Below are 24,949 nucleotides of genomic sequence, written 5' to 3' on the forward strand. Positions count from 1 at the left end.
TGGTTTATAATGCAATATCAACTGCCCAAATGGACACAGATGACGAAGGTCCACATGAGAGTTGTTTATTGTGGTTTTTCCACTCAATGTGGGTCCTTTGCTTAGTTTCCTCTGAACAATATTGGGTCATTGTTGAGGGTCTCGAAAAGTCCTCTTGCACCACATCTGTTCCTGCCTCACTGTGTGTGTGTGTGTGTGGACAGTCCTGCTCCTGTGATTGCTCACCTCCAATGATTTCATATTCTCCAAACATCGCATGGACATGGTGTTGGAGGAGATCAATAGAATCCTGAAGAGCTGAGACAAAAATCTGCTTCATCCAACTGAAAAATTCAGTATATTCAGTGTAAGAAACAAACAACTCTTCCTCTAACCATTGAGAAGCTGAATTAATGAAACATACCTACTCTCAATTCAATAGACAGATGGTATCTTATGGTGACTCATCTTAATATATATAATCTATAATCATACCATGGAGCCATCCATGGGGTTTGGTCTCAGAAATAGTACTAATCACTTCTCAGTATTACTTTGTCCCATTACTGACAGTTGCTGCTTGCCGAGCTCTGACTCTCCCAACACTCTGTGCAGCAATACTTTTTAACATGGACCCTCATCTCTAGTTTGGCCACAACACAAATGAACTAGGTGGGTAGGTGCTTATTTTTCTCGTTAGGCTCTGTTTATGTATATATATATTTCCCTCCCGTTCTTCGCCTCTGATTGTACTGATGTGCTTTTCTTTCACCTTTATTTTTCACTTTTACCATCTGCACTTCAGTGGACGGAGAAAAACATCATAAACCAGAAGTTCTGCAAGATGGCGACGGATTTGGAAAAGAAGGGCAGTACAAAATGGACTCCCGCTTCCTTTCCAAAGGCTGCAGCGCATGCACCACCCTTGCAATTAACCTTCAGTTACTTTACATAACCAGAAAAAACTGTCATTGGCATTGTTATGTTTGCTGCTACATAGTACTAACCAACAAGAGGATAATTATGCTGAGATGAAATATCATCAGACAGTGAAATCTGATATTCCTTCAGTTTAGACCTAACTGCGCTTGTGTCGTGTGCTATTTTGTACTTTTTTAAAAGCTTATTTTTTTTCTCATGTCTTTTTTAATACCAATGTGCTGTTATTGTCTGAGTGGAAGTGTGGTTGTTGTTTTTATGTTTTTGATGAGGTGCTGGACAGTTGAGTTTCCCTCCATCTACGTATCTATCTATCTATTTGGTCACTACAGCATGGCAGTAGCTATATGGTGAGAGTGTTCATAACCATGTTTCAAATTGTTTATAGGATATTAAAACTAGTGATCACTTAGTGTCAAATGATTTTATTACATTAACTCCCTTTCTGACACACACAAATCCCTCTACCTAAAGCTAAAGGACCCAAACCACTGAATGCTAGCAACAGCTGATGGGGTTATTTATAATTTTGTGTGATGTGTAAAGGCAACCGAATGGAGGTGGTTTCATCAGAAACCACTGAAACAAGCTGCTGTTTCTCCTGTCAAGTCAGACCGGTTTAATGAGTATCTGCAGCTCGCTACACCAGGAAAAGGTTTAAGTTTCATACAACTGCCCTGTGATCCCAGCTGAAGTCTCCACTGACTTCTAGTTACTCGCGATGTACTGCGCAAACCCGTATGCAGCTGATGATATGTGATTTTTTTTTTTTTTTTAATGTAGGTGTCAATAGATGACATCCCTGCTGCTAAAATTAAACAGGATAAGCAATAAAACGAGGCAGCTGACGGGACCGAGCCAAAGGCACTGCTGTGCACAGAGCTGCTAACATGGCTGTCGAACCTTTGGCTCTTCAGGCGACGCTGTAATATGTTGTGCTGGCCGTTGGGACTAAATATTAATGAAAGCAGACTCATATGTGGCGTCATGCAGCAGCATACTCAGTCGACTCTGGACTGTACCAACAGGAAGTAAACATGTTTTGGCACTTAACAACAGTGAATAAACAGGGCAGATGTGCCAGTAATCGTAATTATTTTAGGTCAAACATAACTCTATATTTGGTGTGTAAAGTTAAAGTGCTGCATCGTGAATATGTTTATACAGGTCCAGGTTTTGCATTTAAGTGTACCCTCCCTTGTTTTTGTTCTCACCTCTACCCAACTGAGCAGCCCCCCCTCATTTTGTGGTCTGTTGATGGAGACTTTTCTTGTTGCTGCTTGAGAACAAACATCGCTATGGTCTTCTTTGCAGCTTCCCACCTCAGGCACAGCAGACTCTGACCTTTGACAAGAGCCGTAGTCTCTTCTTCCTCCCACACCTCCTCTGCACGCCTCAGCCACCTCCCGTGCCCCCAGTCTCTCCTGTTAGGTGCTGCTGACACCTTACGAACAGCAGGAAGTAAACAGGCGGCCACATCAGATCACCCCTGGCCCGTTGCATTCTTTAGCCCACTCAGGCACCAAAACCAGGCTGCTGCTGACTGTTCAGTTCAAAACATGTTGTATGTGTTGAATGCTTTGTGGCTTGTAGAACTATATAAATATGATGCATGGATGTGTGTTACACAACGGCCTTTTCTTGAACTTTAACACGTAGATGAACACTTGGATATGACAGCAGCGAAAGACCTAAATTGATATAATCAGTTCAGTTTACTGTGCCAGACTTAGTTCACTCAGACAACAAAGGTTTAAATGTAGCTAAGTGAAAATATAAATGTTTCTGTTACACTGCAGTTGCTCTCAATGTGCTAGAGTTTCCATGTTTAGACTGATTTATAGCATTATATATTCATGTTTTAGTTGATTATCCAGATATCCAGGCTTAACCCACGAGCTTCATGGAGACAAATCAAATCAAGGATTCTGTTTTCATCATCAGCAAAAAAACATTTTTGTTGTTGATATATTTTTATATCAGCTCTCTTCAGACCGGGTGAATGCAAATCTATAAAGACAAAAATAAAGCCCCTTCCAAAAAGAAGAAAAAAAAAAACTCTCTTGCCCATCTCCACAATAATGTTCATATAATCCCACAGGATCAGTTGTATGGGAAACAGAAAGATTGAAAATTTCTAAAAAAATATTCATATTAAAACACATTAAATACAACCAATGGTAATTACAAGGAAATACTGAACCTAAAGTCAGACAGGTCTTAGCTGCTTATTAAAGGATAGCAGTAGGTTTGACAAACTCATACAGTGAGGAAATTTTTCTAGGCCTGTGGCCTAAGAAATGAAATGTTTAATGACCTTTAAGTGTTGAACAGGCAGCCGCTTAGTTTTAGAACTCCTTCCCTCTTTCCTCCGTCTGCACTGGCGTACTATTCATATGCTTCTGCAGTGGTTGTGGCTGTCACAGCAGCGGTTTTGCCACTGTGCAACTTTTTTCTTGTGTGCTTGTTTGCATCTTAAATAACCAACGTGGTTCTAAATCTGGTAGCTTTAGCCACTTTAATCCTCTAAATCTTCAGTTTAAGCACAGTTTCATTGACATAAACCACTTCATAGGACGATCTGCAAGTTTCTCTTTTTACAACCCACTTTACGTTGTGATTGAAACAGGATGTGGTGTTGCTTTGTATTTCTTGTTTTCAGTACGAATATTGTGTTAAAAGCTGCAATCGGGTCCAGGTAGCCACTACTGGTGGTGAACAGGGGGGCGGTGCTCTACTCTATGGCCAGGAAGCCCCCCTTCCTTCCCCTCCTTCCCTCCATGGCCCATCTCTCTGTCTCTCTCTCCCTCACTCTCTGTTTCACCCGTTCTCTCTCTGTCACCCACAGGTTCAGCATGTTTCCTGTAAGCCCCAGACATGAGCTGTGGTTACAAGTGGAAAATGTCATTGGGCACTTAAAAGAAGAGAGCAAAGTGAGAATGAGGAGAGGGATGATAATAAGTAACAGAGAGCGAGAGAGAGAGAGAGCGAGAGAGAGTGAAGTGGGAGGAGATTGTTTAAGGGTGTGAGGGAGTGATGTGTGAGTAGAAAGAAAGGAGGACAGAAAAAGAAAGAATCTTTTAAATTGGTCTGTCCAGAAGTGAAGGTGATGTGTTTCTTTTCAAGGACCCGCTGCTACCTTTTCTGACAAAGACAGATGAGATAATGTAATGTATGAGTTTTAATTTTCTGTTCAGAACTTTCCTTCAAAAATATATCAGAATTTCAATGCAATACATATATACATTTTATATTATGTTTGTGTATGTGTTTGTATATATCGGTATATACATATATATATATATATATATATATATATATATATATGTATATATATAGTCAGTTGATAGATGTTAAGTCTGTGCTTCTGCTCTTGTTATTGAGAAACTGTGAACATTATAACTTGCATGTCAGTTAAAACAATACATCTGGACCTTTCATAAAGTTAGGCCTACGCACTTATGCACTACAGACTAGAAGCGGAAAAAAACTGCACTGGCTGATGACTCAAACTGATGAGAAAAGGTGTGACTTAATGTGTAAATCCTTCTTCTTTGCTTCATGCTGTCATAAATAACCCTAATCTGTAGCCTGGGCTATATAGTTCATTTTTAGTTTTATTGGCACATTGTGTGATCCCTTAATTTTCTTCCATGTAACAGACAAAGTAAATCACAATAATCTAAATAAGGTCTCATCAGTCTGGTCAACAGGAAGCTCCAACGGCAACTCACAGTCAGTATATTCTGTGTCATCCTCCAGCACAGGTGTTGGTCTTTTCAGTTGGGTTTCACTTACTTTTTCAATATCAGTATTTCATTCGGCGTGGATATGTCATCGCTTTCTCACTCTCATAAGTCTACAGCTCTATGCTGAGAGTAGAAACACGGTTAGTTTTTATCAGTCAGCTGAGTTAGGCTCATTAGAAGACTTCATGCGTTTTGGATTTTGAAACATCTTCCTCAGTTTGCCTTGGATACATTTGTGAGCATGTTTCTGCTGATTATGTAATAAATACTATATCTAATGCAGAGTCTGTACTGATCTTCCTCTCTCGCAGTCACATTATGGTCATGTTTAAGGAGATGCTGTGGTCTTTATTCATCCTCGTTGTACCTACAGCCCACGCAGCCCACTCTCACAAAGGGTCACAAGGTAAGATGTTTTTGTCGCAGTGCAGAGAACATGTACAGAGACGAGAAATCCACCTGAATGTCCTGTATGACTCGAGTGTCCTGAGACACCACCCTTATCTCTCTCTCGCTCTCTCTCTATGTTGTTATGTCTGTGGCCCTCAAGGACTGTCTTGTGTGAACGACTTTGTCAACAATGTCAGCTGTAGCTGGAGCGGCACTCCAGCGGCCCCCAATGAGGACTGTTGGATCTTTGGTGTCTTGACGAGTTGGCAAAGTGTGAACAGCAACAGAAAGCCCATAGAAATCACGTGAGCTATTACAGATGTTGCATTTGAAATTACAAGTATTTGCTCCATCTTTGAGATTCCATAAAAGGAAAATAAACTTGTTTGAGCAAAGTTCTTTATGACTATTATTTTTATTTGTTATTCTTATTAGCCGAGGCTGCAAGCTGAAACTATCGGGAAGCTCTCCTCCAGGATGCAGTTTTGTCTTTGAAAACGAAGTAAGTCCCAAATATACAATAGATTATTCATGAGAAGATTTGAATGTGTCAATCATCAGAATCAGAATCAGAATTAAATGGAAAAATATTTCCTTTTACTAAAATCTCTGATGAAGAGTTTCCTTACAACAATCTAAATGTAATAATCAACAGTCAGCATACCACATGTTTATATTGCCTTGGACATATAGTCTTTGTCCTCACTTTTTAATGGCTTACATTCTGGGTCCCTCCAGGAATTTGCCTATTTTGCTAAAATCTCCTTCAATGTGAAGTGTAATGGCACATTGGTGGAGAAGCTCACAGACTATGAGCTACACAGACATGGTGAGTGTGTCCTATTTCTTCATTTTTGCTTTCAGTTGCTTCTAAAAAGTTATTCACAAATCTGGCAATAAAAGACTTTTGATGTGAAATAATTAGATGGTTCTTTGTGCGTGTGTATGTGTGTGTGTCTGTGTGTGTGTGCGCGTGTGCACCTACAGTAAAAATGAATCCTCCAGGTGTTCCCAATGTCAACAGGACTGCTAATGAGACCTGGATCTCATGGAATCCAGGCCGTCCTCGCTCTGACTACATTGATGCCTTTGACTTCCAAGTTCAGCTTAAACAGGAGACACAGATGTGGAAGGTAAGTGGCTATGAACATGAGCAGACATTTTTAGGAAAGTACCATCAAGAATTGCACAAATAAAGATGTGTTAAACAAAGCTTCAGTTTCAATCCTTAGTTCAATAGTTGAGATATTTCACTCAGATGGATCCACATCTTTTCTTTGTCTTTTCCTCAAATTGCATTTCATTGTGACTTTGCAGCATAAGAATGATACCATAAAATAACAGTAACATCATCTTCTCCGAAGTTAAACTTATGTTACTTCACCTTTTAATAACATTTAGACTTCGCTTAATGCGCTTCAATTTATTTGGCTGCAGTGTGGTTTCACACATGGAAATGCTTTTGAGGCTATAGTTTTGTTTCTCTTAACAGGACGCACGCAATTTGTCTACACAACAGCAGCACCTAAAAATACCTGATTGTCAGGAAAAGGTGCACTGCCAAGTGCGGGTGAGAGTCAAGACCAGTAAAACAAACTACAACAGCACCTGGAGCAACTGGAGTCCGACCACAACTTGGGTGGGAGCTGCAACATCACAGGATGAAGGTAACCACATGAAAAACCCTTTGCATGTGAGATTACTAAAGAGTCCAGATTTTGAAGTTCCTCTGGGGTCCCACATGATACTGAACCAGAAGTAAAATGTATGCAGGAAAAGTGTCGTGTCCTTACAGGGTCGCTTGGGAAACTACAATTTCCCATGTCTCTGTTTTAGGTTGGCCTCTGCAACACATATCCCTGTTAGTGCAGGGAGTGATGCTGAGCATAGGACTCCTTGTTGTGTTGCTGATCTTATTGGGCTTGAGTTTCCAGACCAAGAGGTAAGTGTGCTGTGTGCTTATTTTTATGTGCGTGTGTGTTGTAAGCATTATATCTAGTTTAATCGCTCTCCTGTGCTGTTACAGACATCTCAAGGTGAAGCCCGTACCGAACCCTTCCAGATACTTCCCCACTCTTCAATCTGTCCACGGAGGAAATCTGAAGGTGAAAATCCTTCCATCCTTATTGAGCAGTAGGGGAACATCACCCTTTGGGTGGTCATAATAATGGTTACACAATAAAAACGCACCTGGTTGATGTCATAAAGCAGATGTGGTCATGTGGCATTCTGAGGTCATTGGAGAAACAACTGGTGCCGTTGTTTGTTAGTGGCTTACCATAAGGTTTTCCTTTTTTGCTGCTGGGACCATTCTTTTCTTTATGTCCATTCTTCTCTTCACGCTCCACACAATAGTTGGCTTGGCAGTTATTCTCTTTCACTTTAAAAATCAGATCTCTTAACCGCTTTTCACCTGAACTCATACATTTCGGTCCTTTATCTTGTAACTTCGCCGCTTTTAAAACTGATGGTCTGTGTACTACTCAGCTGGTCATTGTGGTTATGATATCTCAATCTCCACTGCTTCAATTTTTCTGATGCTAAAAAGATCTGGCTTATTTGTGCCCTTGAGTGCTTCCGCCAAAAGCGTGTTTCTGGTTTTTATTTACATCCCATCATGCAAATGTTGAACACATTGCTCGGGTCCAATCACAGACACCGATACCATATCAAGTCTCCTTGATAGTTCTATTTTCCTCTAAAGAGCATAAATTCACCTGCAAGTCTTCCTCACCAAACATTTGGGATCCTGCTCATTTTCCATTCACCAAGGCTGAACACTAACGAATACTAACCAAGGCATGCGCTGTTTGGGACCTGTTATCCACCGAATGACAGACTTGTTTGCAGCTCAGGTTCAGGTTAATAAGAAATTAGGTAGCATAATTTTCTGCTCACCAATGATTACCAGAAAAAAGGAAAGGGTTGCAGCCACAGTTTGTCCCAGATTAGAGAAATCAGTCTTTTAACCACAAGTACATGTTTCTTGGTGTGGTTTGTCTGTTGCTTGTATTTTTAAGCATCACTGACAGTTAGGCTTGCACACACCAGACAGGATTTTAATGCTCTCCTTCAGAAGCATGGCTCTAGTCTAAATGTCTTTTTCTTTTCCCTAGAAATGGCTGAATCCTCTGTCGGCCTCTGAATTGTTCTTCACAGCTCAAACACGTGACCCCATCTCCAAGGTGGAGGTGTATGAATCCTGGGATGTGCCAGCTTCTGCCGCTCCTTCTTCCAGCTCCACTAGAGCTCTGCTTCATGGCAGCAGCTATTCCACTGCTGATTCTGACACTAGTGGGGTGTTTGATAACTCCTCCTCTTCATCCTGCTTCTCCAACATGGGCTACTTCATGTCCAACGCCTCCAGCAGCCTAGCTCGAACCGGCCCCATTCCTGCCTACTTCACCTATAAGGACGATTGCCACAACTTCCAGCTCTCCCTCTGCCCTTCCTTCACCGCTGCTCTGACTTATGAGAGCTTGAAGAGGGAGCCGCAGAGCCCAGACTCTGGCTTCAGCATCGGACAGGAAGATGAAGAGGACAGCAAAGATGAAAACAACATGGCTCTAGAAGAAATTTTAAATGACCACCAGAGCTCACCTCTTCTTATCCTCCCCCTGCATCTTCCTTCCAGGGCATGCCCTCCCTCCTCTGCTTCACCCCCGCCGCATCCTCCCAGTCCAAGCTTTGGGAACCAGGAGCTGGATGACGAACCCGAGGCACCTGCTTGTGGGAGCTTTGCCGCCTGGCCCGTGGCTGGATTCATGAGCAGGTCTTCCTCACTGCCTGTCGAGCCCTGTAAAACAGGCTACCTCACCCTGAATGAACTACAGACCACATTCAGCAATAAATCCATCTGAAAATGTGCAGTGTATGAGGGAGAAAGCCCACACAGCCGATTTCAATTCAGTTTGTTTGTTTATATCACAAGAAACCTGCCGCATTGATGTGTAAATACGGAGTGCTACTGTGCAGTTTTGACGAAGAAGAATAATGGCATTTTTTACAAATTCTATCATGTTTATACTTTAAACTGCATTGATTAGTTCTGGTCACAGGAGCCACAGATGAAGTTTGTTAGCAAAATGATGGATTTGGGTTTCTGTTCACCCGGGGAACACAACAGTGCTTTTTGCCTTGAAATCCAGAAAGAAATATAAAGCTCTGTAGCTGCTAAATTCTCCACTACGTTCTCAAGTTAGTCGCTAACTATTCTGTCTACCTTGTGCTGTTGGACATGTAGCCTACAATAGCTTTATCTGTGGTTTGTCACTGAAAACAGCTGCCTGGGAACAAATAAAATAATACAGTGTAAACAGTAAAGATTGCCAGGAAATCAAAACGAGGAGCTGGATGATGATGATAAACTGTTTCCATACAAACCTTAACTTTGACTATCTCTATCTAAAGTAGCTTGCTTGAGAGTGTGACTCAAAAACATTAATTCAGAAGTCACGACTGAACGCTAGACAAGGGCGCTAAAGATACTACATTTTGGTTCTGGGTCCTTCTGTGACCTTGGCTATAATATTTCACACAAGCATTTGATTGAATGTATTAAGAAAGTCATTTACAGTAATGTGTCACAATGATTTTATCCATGTAAAGCAACAATGACATTCAGACACAGGCCTGCCCCATTTTGCAGTGCGTTTTAATTCTGACGCAAGCAAGCGAGAGATTTCATTTCTCTTTTGGATGTACAGTAAATGTACATTTAGAACACATTTGATTTGCTTTTATTGTTTTGACATATCATGAACTAGTTTTTGTCGTACAAGGAACTAAATCATTGTTTTGGGACATTTCTAAGTTGTGGGACCTTCTGTCTAACTAATACTTGGGGAAAGCATGATTCTATCATTACAATTCTCCATTGGCTTAACAACTACAGCAATTTTCCGAAAGCTGCTGTAAAAGTTCTGACCCAGAGTTAGTTAAGTGAACATATTACTCCAGTTCCCTGGTCTTTGTATGGGTTTCTAGTCAGACATAGTCAAATTTATAGTTTTATTTATCTATGTTAGTAAATATTCCAGGACCAAAATATAATAAATATAATACACATCAACCCCCCCCCCCTCCCAAAACAATAGCCCATTATTGATTACATGACTAGGAATAGCATTGCTTTAGAGTCAGCCCATTACAGCAGCATTTAATTATCATTTGCTCTCTGAGCTGATGAAAGAACGAGTAACTCTTCAACTCATCTACTTAGTGACTGATTTTCTATCCGAGTGAAGGCAGCTGGTTTGCCATGTTTTTATTTGTTGTTGTTGTTGTTGTTGTTGTTTTCTGGGTTTTTTTTTGCCTTTTTTGAACTAAATACAAGATTTTGAATCTCAACCTATGATTGTTGCTGAAGCAAATGGATTCACAAAAATACATTTTCTTAGCTATTGTAGAGAAATGTGTTCATTATGTTGTTTATTCTGCATTCATGCAAGTCACTGAGGTCAGTGATACATGTTGGCAATCTCTACACGTGCAGTATATTTCCATTGTGCTTGGTGACACCTGTGCCGAGACCAATCAAAATAAAAGCTCTTTTAGAAAATGGGTCACCCTTTGACTTCCTGAGTTGTGTGGAATGAGGGCTGAGGGGTGGCCATGTGAGACAATGTAATGAGGCGGGTGAGTGACACCCCCAATCCTCTGTGTGTGTTTCTGTGTGTTGTTTTCAGTGTTTACATGTCCTGTCAGGTGGTCCTGGTGGTGTGTGTTAGAGTGTGTGTATTAGAATGTGGTTTGACATTTAAGTCTGACACAGCCAGCAACATCCGTTCACCTCACAGAGAATTTAGAATATTTAGCCATGTATGTAAGAAACCACATAAGATGTTGCTTTTCATCTCTATCTACAGACTCTTCTTTCCATTTTGCAACTGCTTAACACACAAAACTTTGCAAGCAAATGATGTTGCGCTCTCTCACTTAATTCCACCGAAAATGTACAAGTATTTATTGCAAAGAGAGCGCTTCTGTTCATCTGCTCAGAGTGTATTGGAGGCCCGATAATAACACAAATTGAAAGAATTATGTAGAATTGAGATCTATACAAAAATGAAAAGAGAAGCATTAGATATTATGCTAAACCCAGTGCAACAATCAAATCAAGCCTATGGGTTATTCATGCCACAAAAAGACACAGCAACCAGTTTCACCATCAGCCAGTTCAGAATGAGATCAGTCCCAACCACCACAGGAGCCAAACGGTGAAAAGCATGGAGGCCAATCCGCTGCCTGAACAATGTCATTACAATTACATTACAATGTCCCTGGTAACTTTGACCAGTGCTGTTTCTGTGCTATGATGAACTCCAAAACCTGACTGAAACTCTTCAAACAAGCCATTCCCATGCAGGTGTTCACATAATTGTCTCTAAACAGCTTATTATTGTAGGAATTTTAAAACAAAAGGACGCTTAGGTATGGGTCTGTAATTAGCCAAATGATCTGGATCAGGATTAGGTGTTTTGAGGGGAGGTTTAATAACTGCAATCTTGAAAGACTGTGGTACATAACTTCTTTGTCAGTCTCTGTACGTTGGCTCGCTGTGATGGCTGGCACCTGTCCAAGGTGTACCAAGCCCTCACCTGGAACGTTGGCTGGGAGTTGATCCAGCATCCCCTGTGAGCTGGAAATGCTTAAGCGATAGAATTTAGCTTTTATATCGGTTAGTAACATGAGCATGGGCTGGGATCAACTCCAGCACCGCCAGAGATTGGTAGACTTTTTGGTTTTCAGTTCCTCTCTAAGCCCTGAAAGCACTGGGAAGTAACATTTTCAAAAAGATGGGTTAGGGTTTATTCATCAACAAAAATAATAAAAAACCAGGATCGATTATATATGCCACTGGAACTTTACTAAGAACATGACAGTATTTTTTAATATGAACATATTGTCTATTTGATCAAATAAAATTCATTTTAATTTGTATCAGGTGCTTAAAGACACAAAAGTGTCCCCTCAGTCATTACAGGAACTAAGACTAGTTACCATAACAGCCATAACTTATCCAATCTGGAATTTGAAGGCAAAAAAACTGAAATGTATTTAACGGAACAAAATTGACTACTTTCTAATGTTCCCCCTCACCTTCAACAGAATCAAGTCCAACCTCCATCATCCTTCTCCAGAGCTGCCATGTCCTCTCTGGCCTCAGAGCACCCTCCTCCATACCAGTGGACAAAGGCACGCTTAGCATGCATCAAATCAAACTCGTGGTCAAGTTGAGCCCAGGCCTCTGCAGTAGCCGTGGTGTTGCTCAGTGCACAGAGCCCTTTGCACCTTGGCCAGGTCGCCACAGTGGAACTACAGTGGGTGCCATGGACAATGATCTGGTGTCCTCTGGTGGTGGAAAGGTAAACTGCAAAGGTAAGCTGCACAATAAATGCAGGTACATCATCTAAATCATTATAATGTAGTTATAATTAAAGTGTAATATCCAAATCATTTTTTTTCAGCAGTGTGGTGCAAACAAACACACACCCCTCCCAAAATAAATAAAAATCAATTGATGCTATCATGGCAATTCATGACAGTCTCCTGGCTGTCACTCACCAGTTTACAGATCCTGTCGAGCACTAGGTAAAATATTTCTTTGCCAGTGCTGTAGTGTCGCACTGATCAGCTGCTCAGGGTGAAACAGTTGCCGGTACGTTCCAGTGCACGCCTCATCTGAGCCAAATATCAAACTGCAAATGAATGTAATCTATATGTTCTGTATGTGTTCATGGGTTTACCAATAACAGCGGGTTCCAGGTCCACCAAAACAGCCCTGGGACAGCTTTTCCAGCTGCTGAAGGAATCATCCCCCCCTCTAATCCTCTTGTCACTGAGCATTTGACCATCAGGTTGGATACCATGCTCCAGACAGTAAAGCGCCCAACAGGCATTGCCAATCTGGACACCAGTCTGACCAACGTGTTTTAACAGCAACCCTCATCAAGACAACACTCCCTTGGGATCTCACCCTTGAGGTCCCATTCCCGTGGGACCCCCGGCTGTATCTCACAGTGCTGTCACAGTCCGGTTTAAGCACAACAACATATATTCATATGAACGAAACACCAGGCACAGGTAATGCAGAACATAGCACGAGTTACACACCAGAAGTTTCCATCACAGACCTGAAACCAAAACCTCAACAGATACTGGGAATCATTTCATTAGTAACTTATTCAGATCGTACAATTTTAACTGGGGAGCTCACTCATTCAACTCACATAATCATTTCATGAGTTACAATATATTTATGTTTTGTTTCAATTGTTTGTACATTTAATACTCTGGAAAGAAATGTTAACACTGACTGTTAGAGAACTAGGTTTAAAACTCAGACCCTTATAAAAACCAAGTTTAAAACTCTGACCCGAATAAAAACCAAGTTTAATACTCTGACCCTTACAAAAACACGGTTTAATACTGTGACCCTTACAAAAACACAGTTTAATACTGTGACCCTTACAAAAACACGGTTTAATACTGTGACCCTTACAAAAACATGGTTTAATACTGTGACCCTTACAAAAACACGGTTTAATACTGTGACCCTTACAAAAACATGGTTTAATACTGTGACCCTTACAAAAACACGGTTTAATACTCTGACCCTTACAAAAACGCGGTTTAACACTCTGACCCTTACAAAAACACGGTTTAATACTCTAACCCTAACAAAAACATGGTTTAATACTCTGACCCTTACAAAAACACGGTTTAATACTCTGACCCTTACAAAAACATGGTTTAATACTCTAACCCTAACAAAAACATGGTTTAATACTCTGACCCTTACAAAAACACGGTTTAATACTCTGACCCTTACAAAAACACGGTTTAATACTCGGCAGTAAAGCTTGTTTCAGTGCTCCAGGTACACCCTGCAGGGTGTACCTGAAAGCTCTTTCTATGCAGTTAAAGTTAATACCACTATTAAAAATGAGTCTTATTGCATTACTTAAACAGTATGAGTATGTGAAGAGAGTTTGAGATAGTCATGGAGCGTACTCATTTTTGTATCAGTTTTTACCTCAGGCCACAGTGCTGCCCTGTTGTGATCGGCCCAAAGCTCAAAACAAGTCTGTACTTGTCCAAGTTGCCACTTTCAAATCTAACAATTTAAGGTCTTTGCACTCGTCATGCTCCTCTGACAACACAAGTCCTGCCTGCTTTCTTCAGTTTTTTTCAAGTTTGAACAGGACATTTGCCTGCCGTAAAGACCATATCCTGCCTGAGTGAGGTGAGTACTGCATGCTCAAAATTAGAAACTGGAACTTTTGTAGTTCGAAACGTTTACAGTACATTTTAATATGTGCAAATTTGAGGTTGACTGAGGTAAATTTTGAACATTGGACATTTGCAGCATTGTATTTTTAGAGTAATTCTCTCTACGTGCGTGTTTACACTTTTGCAGCAGTAAATTCTTTTGAAAAAATGCCCACTTTTAAGCCTCATTTGCCACAATATTTTTGTTTAAAGCAATATTAAAATGCTTTGGAAATGCAAGTACTGCCCTGCCATCTGTGAGAAGAGAGCACAGCTTTTTAAACACTGCAGGCTAAAACATGGGACTGGGCAAGAACTGAGCCCTTACCTAGCATCAGGAATGTATGTCTACATTCAGGTCTCTCAATGCACTCCATAGCCACTTATCCCGTTTTCACCCCAGAAGTGTGGCTCAATCACAAACTCAAATTGCATTTCGCTGTTTGTCATGTGAATTTTTTGAACCCTGCACTGAAACTGACTACTCTGCTCATCTGCAGAGTACTCACTTAAAAGTAGATCACAAAATTGGATGTCCTTATGAAGACTGTAAATTTCAGAGCAGCCTATACTCCACTTTCAATGCACACAAAAGTAACACACATAGAGAGCATACTTTGAAGAATTTCAAGTCTGAAATAATTGTCAGTATAACCAATGATGCTTGTGATGAAGCAGCCAGTGAAAGTCAAAGTGAGCTTGAGCAACTGGCATCTTCTGACCACTAAAAATCTTCTCAAGAAACTGCGTTCTTCATCCCGGTCAACAGCACACCTGAAGAGTAATTAACCCTTTCTCTATCTTTACCATTCCCATATCACATTGTGCAATACACCACCTGCTGTCACAACATGGGACCTACACTACAACAGACGCCTGTACATGAGCACACAAAATGCTTCTGTTTGTTTATACAACATTATCTAGAATAAAACCGCTGTGAATTATAAAGATAATAATGTTTGTGAAAGCCATACAGCTGGTTGTAGACAACTTGCTGTTAACCTGTATATTCTATGTGATTTTGGCGCTATACAAATAAATTGATTTGATTTGATTTGTTGTTGTTGTTGATGGGTTAGTGTGATAAAGAGTCTGTGATAAATGTTCTGTTGTAATTTAACTGAAATAATTCTACAGTTTCAGAGGTTTTTTTCGAGCAACTCAGGTCCTCACTGTATAGTTCTTACTGTCCGATTGTAAGATTGTTTTTAGATATTTTATTTTTTACATTTTGTAAAAAAAAAAATAAATTACACAATTCAACTTAAGTTAAGTTTCCTTTGTTATCCCTTTAGATCAACATAAAACAGACAGCTTTTCCATTTGCACTTGAAGTAAGCTGCTACTGTATGGTCCGTGTGGTGTTTTTTTGTTTTGTTTTTTTCAAACTTTAAAACTGTTCACTGGGCAAAGAAATTTAATTGGAATTTTCTCATCCCAACAAATTCATATTTTCAATAAAACTAGGATTTCAAGTGTATTTAACTTAAAATATTAAGTTTAGACTATACTACTTTTAAGTGGACTTTAAGTTTATATAACTTAAAAATGTTAAGTCATGACTACTGCAAACTTCAGTTGACTACTTGAACAAAAGAATTTTCTCTACTTTCACTTACTTAAACCGTTTAAGGCAATCACTTGATGAAAACGGTTTAAGATAATCAACTTATCTGGGTTTACAGTGTGACTAACCCCAGCTAACTGTGATTGTTTTCTGTCTTGCTCTGAAATAAATTCAGAGTTGATTGATAATTGATAATTTTCCACTGATTGCAGTGTACACATGCACAGTGAATTTCTGAGGTCCTGCCACCCACCCCTGACTCCTGTTGACTTGGGAGAGCACTCTTCATGAAGACTGCCAACACAGATGGTGGAGCTGTTGGTGTGCTCACTTACGATTTCCTCAGCAGGTATGCAGGGCAGTCCACCAAGGAAATAGCTGTCAGGTTCTCTGTGCCTGATGATTTCCACATGAGCTCAAACTGGTTTGCAGGGGGAGTCATCGACCAGCACAAAGCATGTGATTAGGATTGGTATTATCAAATGGACACATTCAATAGACAGAAGGCAGGTTCTGTTGTCAGATCAAGTTTTGATTGCGGCAAATCTGATCCTTATCAATCTGTTATCAAGGTTGAAGTAAGACCGGACACCTGAGAAGAGAAGATGTAGGTACTTCATATTCTAACAATATATAGCTTTGTCTTTCATTCTGTAATTTTGATGACTCATCTAATCCTCCTCTTAGCATTTCGACTTAGTAGTGTAAGTTTGATATGCTGCAGTGGCTTCAAACAAACTTTAATATGTATCAATTGTGATCAATCACAACATCAGTGTCCTTAAAATGGGAAGGAATAAATCGCTTTGCCTTGTTTGTTGCATTGTGTATTCAGTTGTAATGCTTTGTGATGGCTCTTCTCTGAGAGAGCTCATACTCAACCATTCATTACATTTGTGAAAAAAGTCATTTGCAATGTGATTAAGCCAGAAAAGAAATGTAATGTGTATGCAATGGGAAATGTACGTTTTGCCATTTAAGCCTCTTAATAATTTTGGTGAGTCACAACTTGACCTTCTCCTGATTGTTTATCATTTCAGCACTTTGTATTTTTTTCTGCATGCTCTCTTTTTTGTATGAAGTAACCAGATATAAATAAGGGAGAAGACACTGTGCCGAGAATGAGCCTGCATAGTTGTACTGTTCCAGAAACATCCGCTGTTACCTCACTGCAACAATCTGTAACTCGTTGCTTTGCAAAGGTTTGAATAAAATATACAAAAAGCAGGCTGAATATGACATCAATGTTTAGATAGTTTTGCTCGCCATTATTCGTGCTGTCAGTTAAATATGTTAATCCACGTTATTCTGCTCCTTATCATGCTCTTTGGCTCCTAACTTGGCTCTTTTTTCAACACTGATCTTCAACAGGCTCTTCACCCGTCTCTTTGGTGTCACCTCTTCAACAGTCCATCTTTTTGCTGCTTCACTTTTTGTCTCTGTGTTGTTTGTCTTCCTTCTGCTGTAACTTTTTCCAGAGTCTCCATATGAGAACCTTTGCTTTTATAAGCCGAGTAAATCAACTGCATCAAGCGACAAAAGTGCCTCTGAGTATCTTTGTAATAATAAAAATAATAATCTTGAATTAGAGCATTATCTTGCATCAGCCTGCTCGACACTGCCAGATAACACAAGTCTGCCCACAGTCACCGGCAGAGAAGCCCAAGGATCAAGAGTATCCCAGAAAGAAAGCTGACTAATGCTGTGAGCACCAAACTTCCACTAGGCCTAAAGGCTAGTCTCGTGCTTTAGAGGCAAAGGGCCCTGCACAGTGTTTACTCCAGATGTAAATTTGCTGAACTTGTGTAACCAGCAGAGCAATGCTGGCTACATCAGCCATCCTGTCTGTACAGGCCTCAGCAGGTGGTCTCGCTGCTTTCAGTCACTGACTGAGCTGAGCAAGTTGATTACCACAAATTGAAAAAGGAGCATGAACTTAATGTGGGGCCTTTTACCACAGAGAGGTTAACAATGAATTGGTAAAGACTTGAGAGGGAGACCAGGCTCTAATGTGCAGGATCGGCTTGTGTCAGTCAGCAAAGTGATCGTCATGTGGGCGAGTGAGTTGGAGAGTGTTAGTAGGCCAGTATTTTAAATTAGTTCACAGGATATTTGACATGTCACAAGTGGCTCCGTTTGATTTCCACCTGTCAGTGCCATAGTAAGAGAAATAGTTTGTTGGTTGAACGATGTTGGTAGTAGTACAGGGATACAGTGTTCCAAGGGAAAACAAACAGTTTTCCTAAAATTGTGTATATTTGTGGAAATGCTGTTACAGAGTTTGAGGGAGAGGTAAACAGCATTTATGTGCATTTATGCCCTCCAGTACAGCTGTGTGGCAACTAGGTTTTCTTAAGCTTGTTGTGTTTGCGTTTGAGGCGGGTCTTCAGGGCTAGAAGGTCAATGTAGAGGATCTGATTCAGGACAGCAGAAGCGCAGAGCAGGCCGCCATGCAGAGCTCCAGCCATGCCGTTACAGAACACGTCCTGACCTGCACACAGACAAACAAACACTGAGCAGGTTTGTCCATCTCTGTCGAATCCACAGCTGAAACCCGCCTGTAACTCTGTCAAATCACCTGAAAGGTAAAGTCCGTCGACCGGTGTCTGTGATCGCGTCCTAGCAATTGTCTCTGGTGTGAAGCGCTCCAAGTTGTGTTCAGCGCCGTACATCTCACCCCTTGGAGCGCCCAAATAGTGGACGTTGGTCAGAGGTGTGGCAGCATCCACCATCACCACCTGCACACATGTAACATGTAACATGTAACAAGCAAAAAATGTCCATTTACAGATGTTTCATGGCCTCCTGCAAACAGCCAGCAATTTTAATTCTCATTGATATAGCAAATAGTAACCCACGGGGCTAAAGACTAGACTTAGCTGGAGAAGTGTGAGCTCCACCTACTGTTCCTCTGAGCGTTATTAGCTATGGATAAATAAATATGGATGCAGGAGAGCAGTGTAAATGACATGTACCTTGTCTCTCAGTTGTGGGAAGATGGTTAGTGCCCACTCCAGCAGCTCTTGGGCCATGCTGTTCTTCAGATCCAAGTAGTCCTGTCCCCTCTTGCCGAGCTTCGTCCCCTCCCACTCCTCAAACCACTCATAGCGGGCCATTGTCAGCAGTGTCATACAGGACTTACCTGCAGACAGGAAGGAAGGCCGCTTAAAATTGAATGATAGAAAATTTCACACTTCATTTAACTTTTATTTCTTTGAATCAGTCACTGGGTGCTCGTTGACCTCACACTTGCAGCTGTATTGTAAAATTCTGTGTAGTGTTTGGGTATAGTTTTAGTAGCTTTATCTAATTCCATTAATCCGTGGGGGTCATAATGTTTTCTGAAAACTTGTTTAAGACAGAAACATCCACTCTGTGTGAGTCCGGCGTTTACAGTATTGATTGCTGCTTTATTTTGTTCATCGTTTGCCAAATGTATCAGTTATTTCTCATCCAAGTAATTTACATTTGTAATAGTAATGAAAACTCTTTTGAAAATATTAACATTTAAGCATAAATCTAAATTCTTCTCAAAGTACTCTTTTGATGGACAGAATCCAAACCATTCAACCCTAATTTTGTTTAGCGCTCTTTGAAATTGAACACCTTAGCCAACGATTTACAACGTTTACATTGTAAATTATGCCAATGTTGTGATAAAGTTGCATATCCGTTAGAAAGAAACATAAAGGCTCTAGGAGAGCAGGGAGGATGCATAGATGATGAAGCCCCTGAGTTGGAGGCCGGCATCAGGGGGCAGCTACCTGGGTGTCTGATGCTGGATGTGGGATCTTTGGCCGATGGGAAAGTGATGAACATCATGGGAATGTTCCCTAAAACTTCATCTCTGCTCCGGGAGGAGTATCGCTCCATTCTTCACACAACGTTTGATGTAGAGAAATGAGACCGAGACAAATTCAGATATTAACACTGAATCCAAAAGGATACAAAAAACTAAAAGTAAATAAACCCTTACAATGAATCCAAGTCATTGTCTTTATACATCCAGAAGTTGGTAGACACGATTCCAAGCTCTTCTTTGGTTCCATCCAGACCAACGAAAACCAAGAAGGAGCCCATACCATGACGTACCATACCCAACAGGGACTGGATCTCTGCAAACACAAACAGACATAAGAGGAAATGTGCAGCAGAACAAGAAGACAGCAAGAATAAAAAAGAGTACAATGTCTGCAGTAAAATGGCAGCATAAAGTACACTACCTGGTTTTTGCTGCACTTGCTGAGGCAGAAACTTCTGGAAGGTGTTGAAGATGCCAGCGTTGGAAATGACAACAGGGGCATGAACCTCGAGCTCTTGTTGCCCTTTACGCACTGTCACACCTGGCACAACAAAGCAAACACTAATAGGCTTAATTTCCAAGAATCATCTGGCATTTCTTTGTAGAAAGTCAAGTTCTGCTCGGTGCTGGCGATAACTGATTCTGCTAGGCCAGCAGGCTGTAAGCAACCCTATGTGCTCCATGAGTGTGATAAAATATTATTTAATGTGGTGTTTCTCGAACTGCGTGAGAGTGAGCGTAGAGCCGGTAAGCCAGCAGTTTAGAGCTAAATGCCGTTTTCAGCATGTTGATTTGACATAGCTCCATCAGTCTGGAGTTCGTGTTTTGTTTATGTCAAAAATGACCAGCGTGACATCAGAAAGAGTAAACAGTTGGCTGCTTTATGTCAGCTTGCTATGGGGTGGAGCTGGTTGTCACCAGTTATTACCAGCTTACTCAGCAAACACTCACATTGGACAAGATGTTTGACTGGAGGCTTTAGACCAGGTCATGTAAGTTAAGGTTATTTAAGACTCGCTTGAAAAGTTTTACTGTGATATGATCACCATGGCTGAGACTTGGAGGGTGTTAAATGAAATTTGGACAGTGTTCATTCACATGAATGAGCAGCTCTTGGTGTCATGGAGTAGCAGCACTGTTGGTTTTGGTGATGTTTGGTAGAGAAATGATTAGAGAGTTTAAAGCCATCGGTGTCAGAGAGCTGTAAAAATAGTGCTGGACTTAAGACCAGTTTACTACAGCTAATCTGACATTATCAGAAAGAAAATGTGTCGGTTTAATGTCACTGTGCTCATGAAGGCTTCTGACTTGACTTGGACTTGTCCTGGAAGGCTGAAGAAACAGTTTTTACTGAAACAATTTTCTCACCACAGACACTGCCCTGCTGGTTGAGCAGGATGCGCTGCACAGGAGCCCTGACCAGCACTGTGCCGCCGGATTGCTGAATGACAGGGATGATGTGAAAAGCAAACTCACTGGCACCTCCTCGTGGGTAGTACGCACCACGTTTGTAATGGTGAATAAGGAGGGCGTTAATGAGAAAGCTGGAGTCTTTTGGTGGGACACCTAGAGCGGGGATGTCAAATAAAAAAGAGCGTTGCTGAAGTATTGCTCTGTGAACGTGATCTTTATGAATGCATGTGTGTGTGTGTGTGTGTGTGTGTGTGTGTCTCCAGCACCATAGAACAGGTAGGCAGACAGTGCCTGCAGGTCCTTATTCTGTGTGAGGCGGGACATTATTTCTGAATGGCTGGTTGATGCCAGGGAGAATACTGATGATATGCGATGCAACAGGCCAGTATGAACCAGGAAGTCAACCAGCCAAAAAGGCATCATCTTCAAGACGGCGATAAGTGGCGTCCTCCGTGCGGCTAGCTGCAAGAGGACGACAGGACAGCTAATTTACTCAACCTACTCAACAAGAGGTCAACGGGAATGTGCATGTGAAAGTGCATTTCTTTTCGTGACCACGAGTCCATGACTCTTCAACAATCTCAGCTTGACCCAGTGACACGTGAGCATCAGAAACTGCAGAAACCGTAGGACAAATTCTGTGGCATCTCTCCCAACCCTGAGTGACATCTGCGCCAAGAGATGTACCAGGAAAGCAGGAAAAAGCTTGGCTTACCCGTCCCATCATCACCTCACCTCTTTACACGTCTCAGGTGCGTCAGAGCAGAGACAAACACACTGAACAGCAGCTTCTTTTCCTGTCCTCTTCCTCTACATGGACAAAACCAATCCCACTCCACTCGCATTAGTTCTATAAGCACTTTACAGTTGCACTTTTAGCTTCTTAAGGAGCTGCTAGTTTGCTGTCTATTCTTCGTTCTTTGTCTCTCCACCATACCTTATTTCATTTTAGTCTTGTCTTTATGACTGTTTTATAGACTTTGATGATTATTTTATGACTAATCGGTGGGGCGCCGTATCTCACCTCCATCTATGCAAATGAGGGTATTTGGATGTGGCAATAAAACTGAAAGACTGAAATGACATATGGGCTGATGTCACTTCTTTGTTAAAATGGACTGGGGTGTTTGCCTGTTTGCATCACGTCTGCCAGATGGCATCTCATTATAAGGATAACAATGATTAGAAATGAGAGGTAATATTTACATAATATTTACTGTAGGGTCAATCAAAGAGACTGGATAGCTTTCTCCCTTTGAAAGAGGCATATTATTTAATTCTACTACGCACAGCTGTGTCATCTGCATTGTCATGAAACGCCCCCCTGAGCATGTGAATGATGTCCACTAGTGCTAGTACAAAAGGACAGAAGAGCAATGGACTCAGGGTTGAGCCTTCTCTGTCTCCAATTATTGTAGATTTAAATTTGTACCTTCATCAGTCTCATGAACTCATCAATGGCCTCTTCCTCTCCTGGAAACTGTTTCTTTAAACTTGCTGCCATCTCAGTCTTCCCTGCATGGATATGATACGCTCTGGGAATGACAGAGAGGTAAGGCTGGACGCATTCTTTCAGGATGTGGAAAAATAAACACATACTACATGGAACTAAATGGATGATGATGGCACAGATCCCGGTGGAGTTCTGTTGATCCATTATGATGGTTGGTTACTCGGGACGTGGCCTTACCTGCGCTGGTCAGGCTGACCCAGGAACAGCGTGTCGAACTGCTGCTCCAGACGTGTGAACTGCAGCTGTCCATCTGTGATCTGATCGAGAGCAACCTTCAGCAGGCTGTTCTCATGAAGCTGGCCCAGGTAATGGATACCTGGTGGTGGAGGGAAAGGGGGTCAAACCTACTTCATTTATTTAATACTTCAAAATAGAAAACATGAGACAGATCTATCTTTGCAAATTCATTCTCAAAAAATGTGAGGTAGTAATTCTTGCTGAATTATTATGATATTATGATGAGAAGAAAAATGACATTAGGGAATGTGTCCTGATGTGTCCTTGTCACGTGAAACTTTTCTTACCTACGTCAAACTCAAATCCTTTATTCTCAAAGGTGTGTGTGCACCCCCCGGCCTGGTCATGCTGCTCCAGAACTAAAACCCTCTTTCCGGCTTTGGACAGAACCGCCGCTGCTGTCAGGCCTCCCACACCACTGCCAATCACCACGGCATCCAGAGCAGGGGGAACACGATCCACGGAAAAACCTGCAAGGAAGAACACATTGTTTTACGGAAAAAGCCTGTTAGACGATTTTTAATGGCATCACAGCTTTGTGAGAGTGTGTCTGCTGTGCTAACAGGTCAGCTGCCTGGCCATGGAGGGAGAAGAACCCCATTTTAAACACAAAAAAAACTTCTCCTGATAGGTACAATATCTTTAAGACGTATTAAATATTAATGTCAAAAGCATTTGACATTACAGCAGTCTACAGTTTTTTCTGGCTACAGCAGTCGCAGTTTTTTCGCAATGACGTCATGTAGACACGAAAAGCAGACGCCTTTATCGCAAAAGAAATTATTAGAATAGTACATGTATGGGAAACATTTGTGGCTCAATCTTAGTTACAGCTGCTCGTAGTAACTGTGATCTCTATAATCATAATGACTTGAGATGAAGAAAAAAGTTCAACATCTAAGGTCCATTAAAAGCCAGTAAGTGACCATAAAAGCCATGCGCTTGTGAACAGCCACAGGAAAAGCTCATCTGATGAATACATTAACACTTTATACTTCTGTTTCTTACAAATGAGCCTTTGTGTTATTAGAAATTGTTGAGCAGTTATGGACAGGCCATGGTTGCTCCTCTTTTTGCCCATAAATTCACAGTATTTTCTTTTGTTCAGACATTTACCCATTCAAGGAAAAACAGTATATGAAATTGAATAAAACTGAAAATTACCTATTTGCATCAGGATTGTAATACAATTTCTTAAATAGAATATCATTAAGAAATGATTGATTGATTTTTTTTTTTTTTTTACCTTTTTTCAGCCTCTCGTCCCTTTGTTTGCGGTCAGTGACCAAAGGTCCTGGTGGCCTCAGACATTTCTCGCTGAACACCTTGTAGCGTGGCCGAGCGGACAGGAATAAGAAAAAGACGAGCACCACCAGCACACAGGCCATTACAGTCCACCACCACCACATTGTAGAGGAGAAGGTGGAGAGGAAGGAACAGGGTAAGCCGAAGTACGATATGAAGTCGAGAAAGAAGGAGTGAGGGATTAGTGGGTGAAACCAGAAAGATGAAAACTTCTGAAAGACTAAACTGCCTTCCGTCAAAGCCACAGAGAAGAAGGTTAAAGTGAGGGGTGCAGTGAAGGAACAGCAGGAACGATGGTTATTGAGAAGCCCAATAAAAGCTCATACAACACATGATATTTAGAAAGTTCTGATTTCACAAAGTCTCCACACCAAGGTCACGAGATTTCATCAGACTCCATTCATGTTTCCACGGCCGGTTAGTTGCTCATTAGCGAACTGCCTGAGGATGGCTGTATTTACAGAAATCTCACTGTAGAGTCGAAATCACCACAGTTCCACTGGATGATGCTGTGGCGGCCAAACGGCCATGAAGCTGTCTGAGTTGAGATGCATGTGTGTGTAGGGAAAGATTTCTGAATATTACAATTCCCAGAATCCATGAGTGTGGCTGGTTCAGAGAACAGCTCAAATATTCATTTGGTTCTGATAACCATGTAAGATGTTCATTCATGATTTACTATTCGCACGATGCTCACAAAATGTGAAACGAATGTACACATTTCACAACTGTAAGTCAAAGAGGAGCTACCTCTGATTCCGCCAAGAACCATTTTGAAA

At 41.2% G+C, this 24,949-nt stretch overlaps 2 protein-coding genes across 4 annotated transcripts; one reads left to right on the forward strand and one right to left on the reverse strand.

The window, feature by feature from the left end:
• The first annotated feature begins 3,955 nt into the window (after window positions 1-3,955).
• Window positions 3,956-10,598, forward strand: il2rb (interleukin 2 receptor, beta). 3 transcript variants are annotated; one of them, XM_029508286.1, is made up of 10 exons: window positions 3,956-4,085; window positions 4,979-5,073; window positions 5,218-5,362; window positions 5,493-5,559; window positions 5,796-5,886; window positions 6,045-6,190; window positions 6,550-6,724; window positions 6,894-6,999; window positions 7,084-7,162; window positions 8,174-10,598. In XM_029508286.1, exons 2-10 carry the CDS (start codon window positions 4,986-4,988, stop codon window positions 8,915-8,917), a joined length of 1,641 nt encoding a protein of 546 aa, XP_029364146.1. In that variant the 5' UTR covers window positions 3,956-4,085; window positions 4,979-4,985; the 3' UTR covers window positions 8,918-10,598. The 3 variants fall into 3 exon arrangements, with proteins under 3 accessions (XP_029364146.1, XP_029364148.1, XP_029364147.1); XM_029508288.1 differs by having other exon boundaries at window positions 6,894-6,960; window positions 7,045-7,162; XM_029508287.1 differs by having other exon boundaries at window positions 4,013-4,090.
• A 7,644-nt stretch (window positions 10,599-18,242) lies between these two features.
• Window positions 18,243-24,253, reverse strand: LOC115047265 (all-trans-retinol 13,14-reductase-like). Its single transcript, XM_029508073.1, has 12 exons — window positions 24,112-24,253; window positions 23,153-23,335; window positions 22,806-22,944; window positions 22,548-22,650; window positions 21,382-21,577; window positions 21,071-21,268; window positions 20,124-20,243; window positions 19,877-20,015; window positions 19,665-19,774; window positions 18,876-19,042; window positions 18,479-18,638; window positions 18,243-18,391 (listed from the first exon to the last, which is right to left on the reverse strand). The coding sequence occupies exons 1-12, from the start codon at window positions 24,251-24,253 to the stop codon at window positions 18,243-18,245; spliced, it is 1,806 nt and encodes a 601-aa protein (XP_029363933.1).
• Window positions 24,254-24,949: the final 696 nt, after the last annotated feature.

This window comes from Echeneis naucrates, chromosome 8 (genome assembly GCF_900963305.1).
Source record: "Echeneis naucrates chromosome 8, fEcheNa1.1, whole genome shotgun sequence".
Classification (NCBI taxonomy): domain Eukaryota; kingdom Metazoa; phylum Chordata; class Actinopteri; order Carangiformes; family Echeneidae; genus Echeneis; species Echeneis naucrates.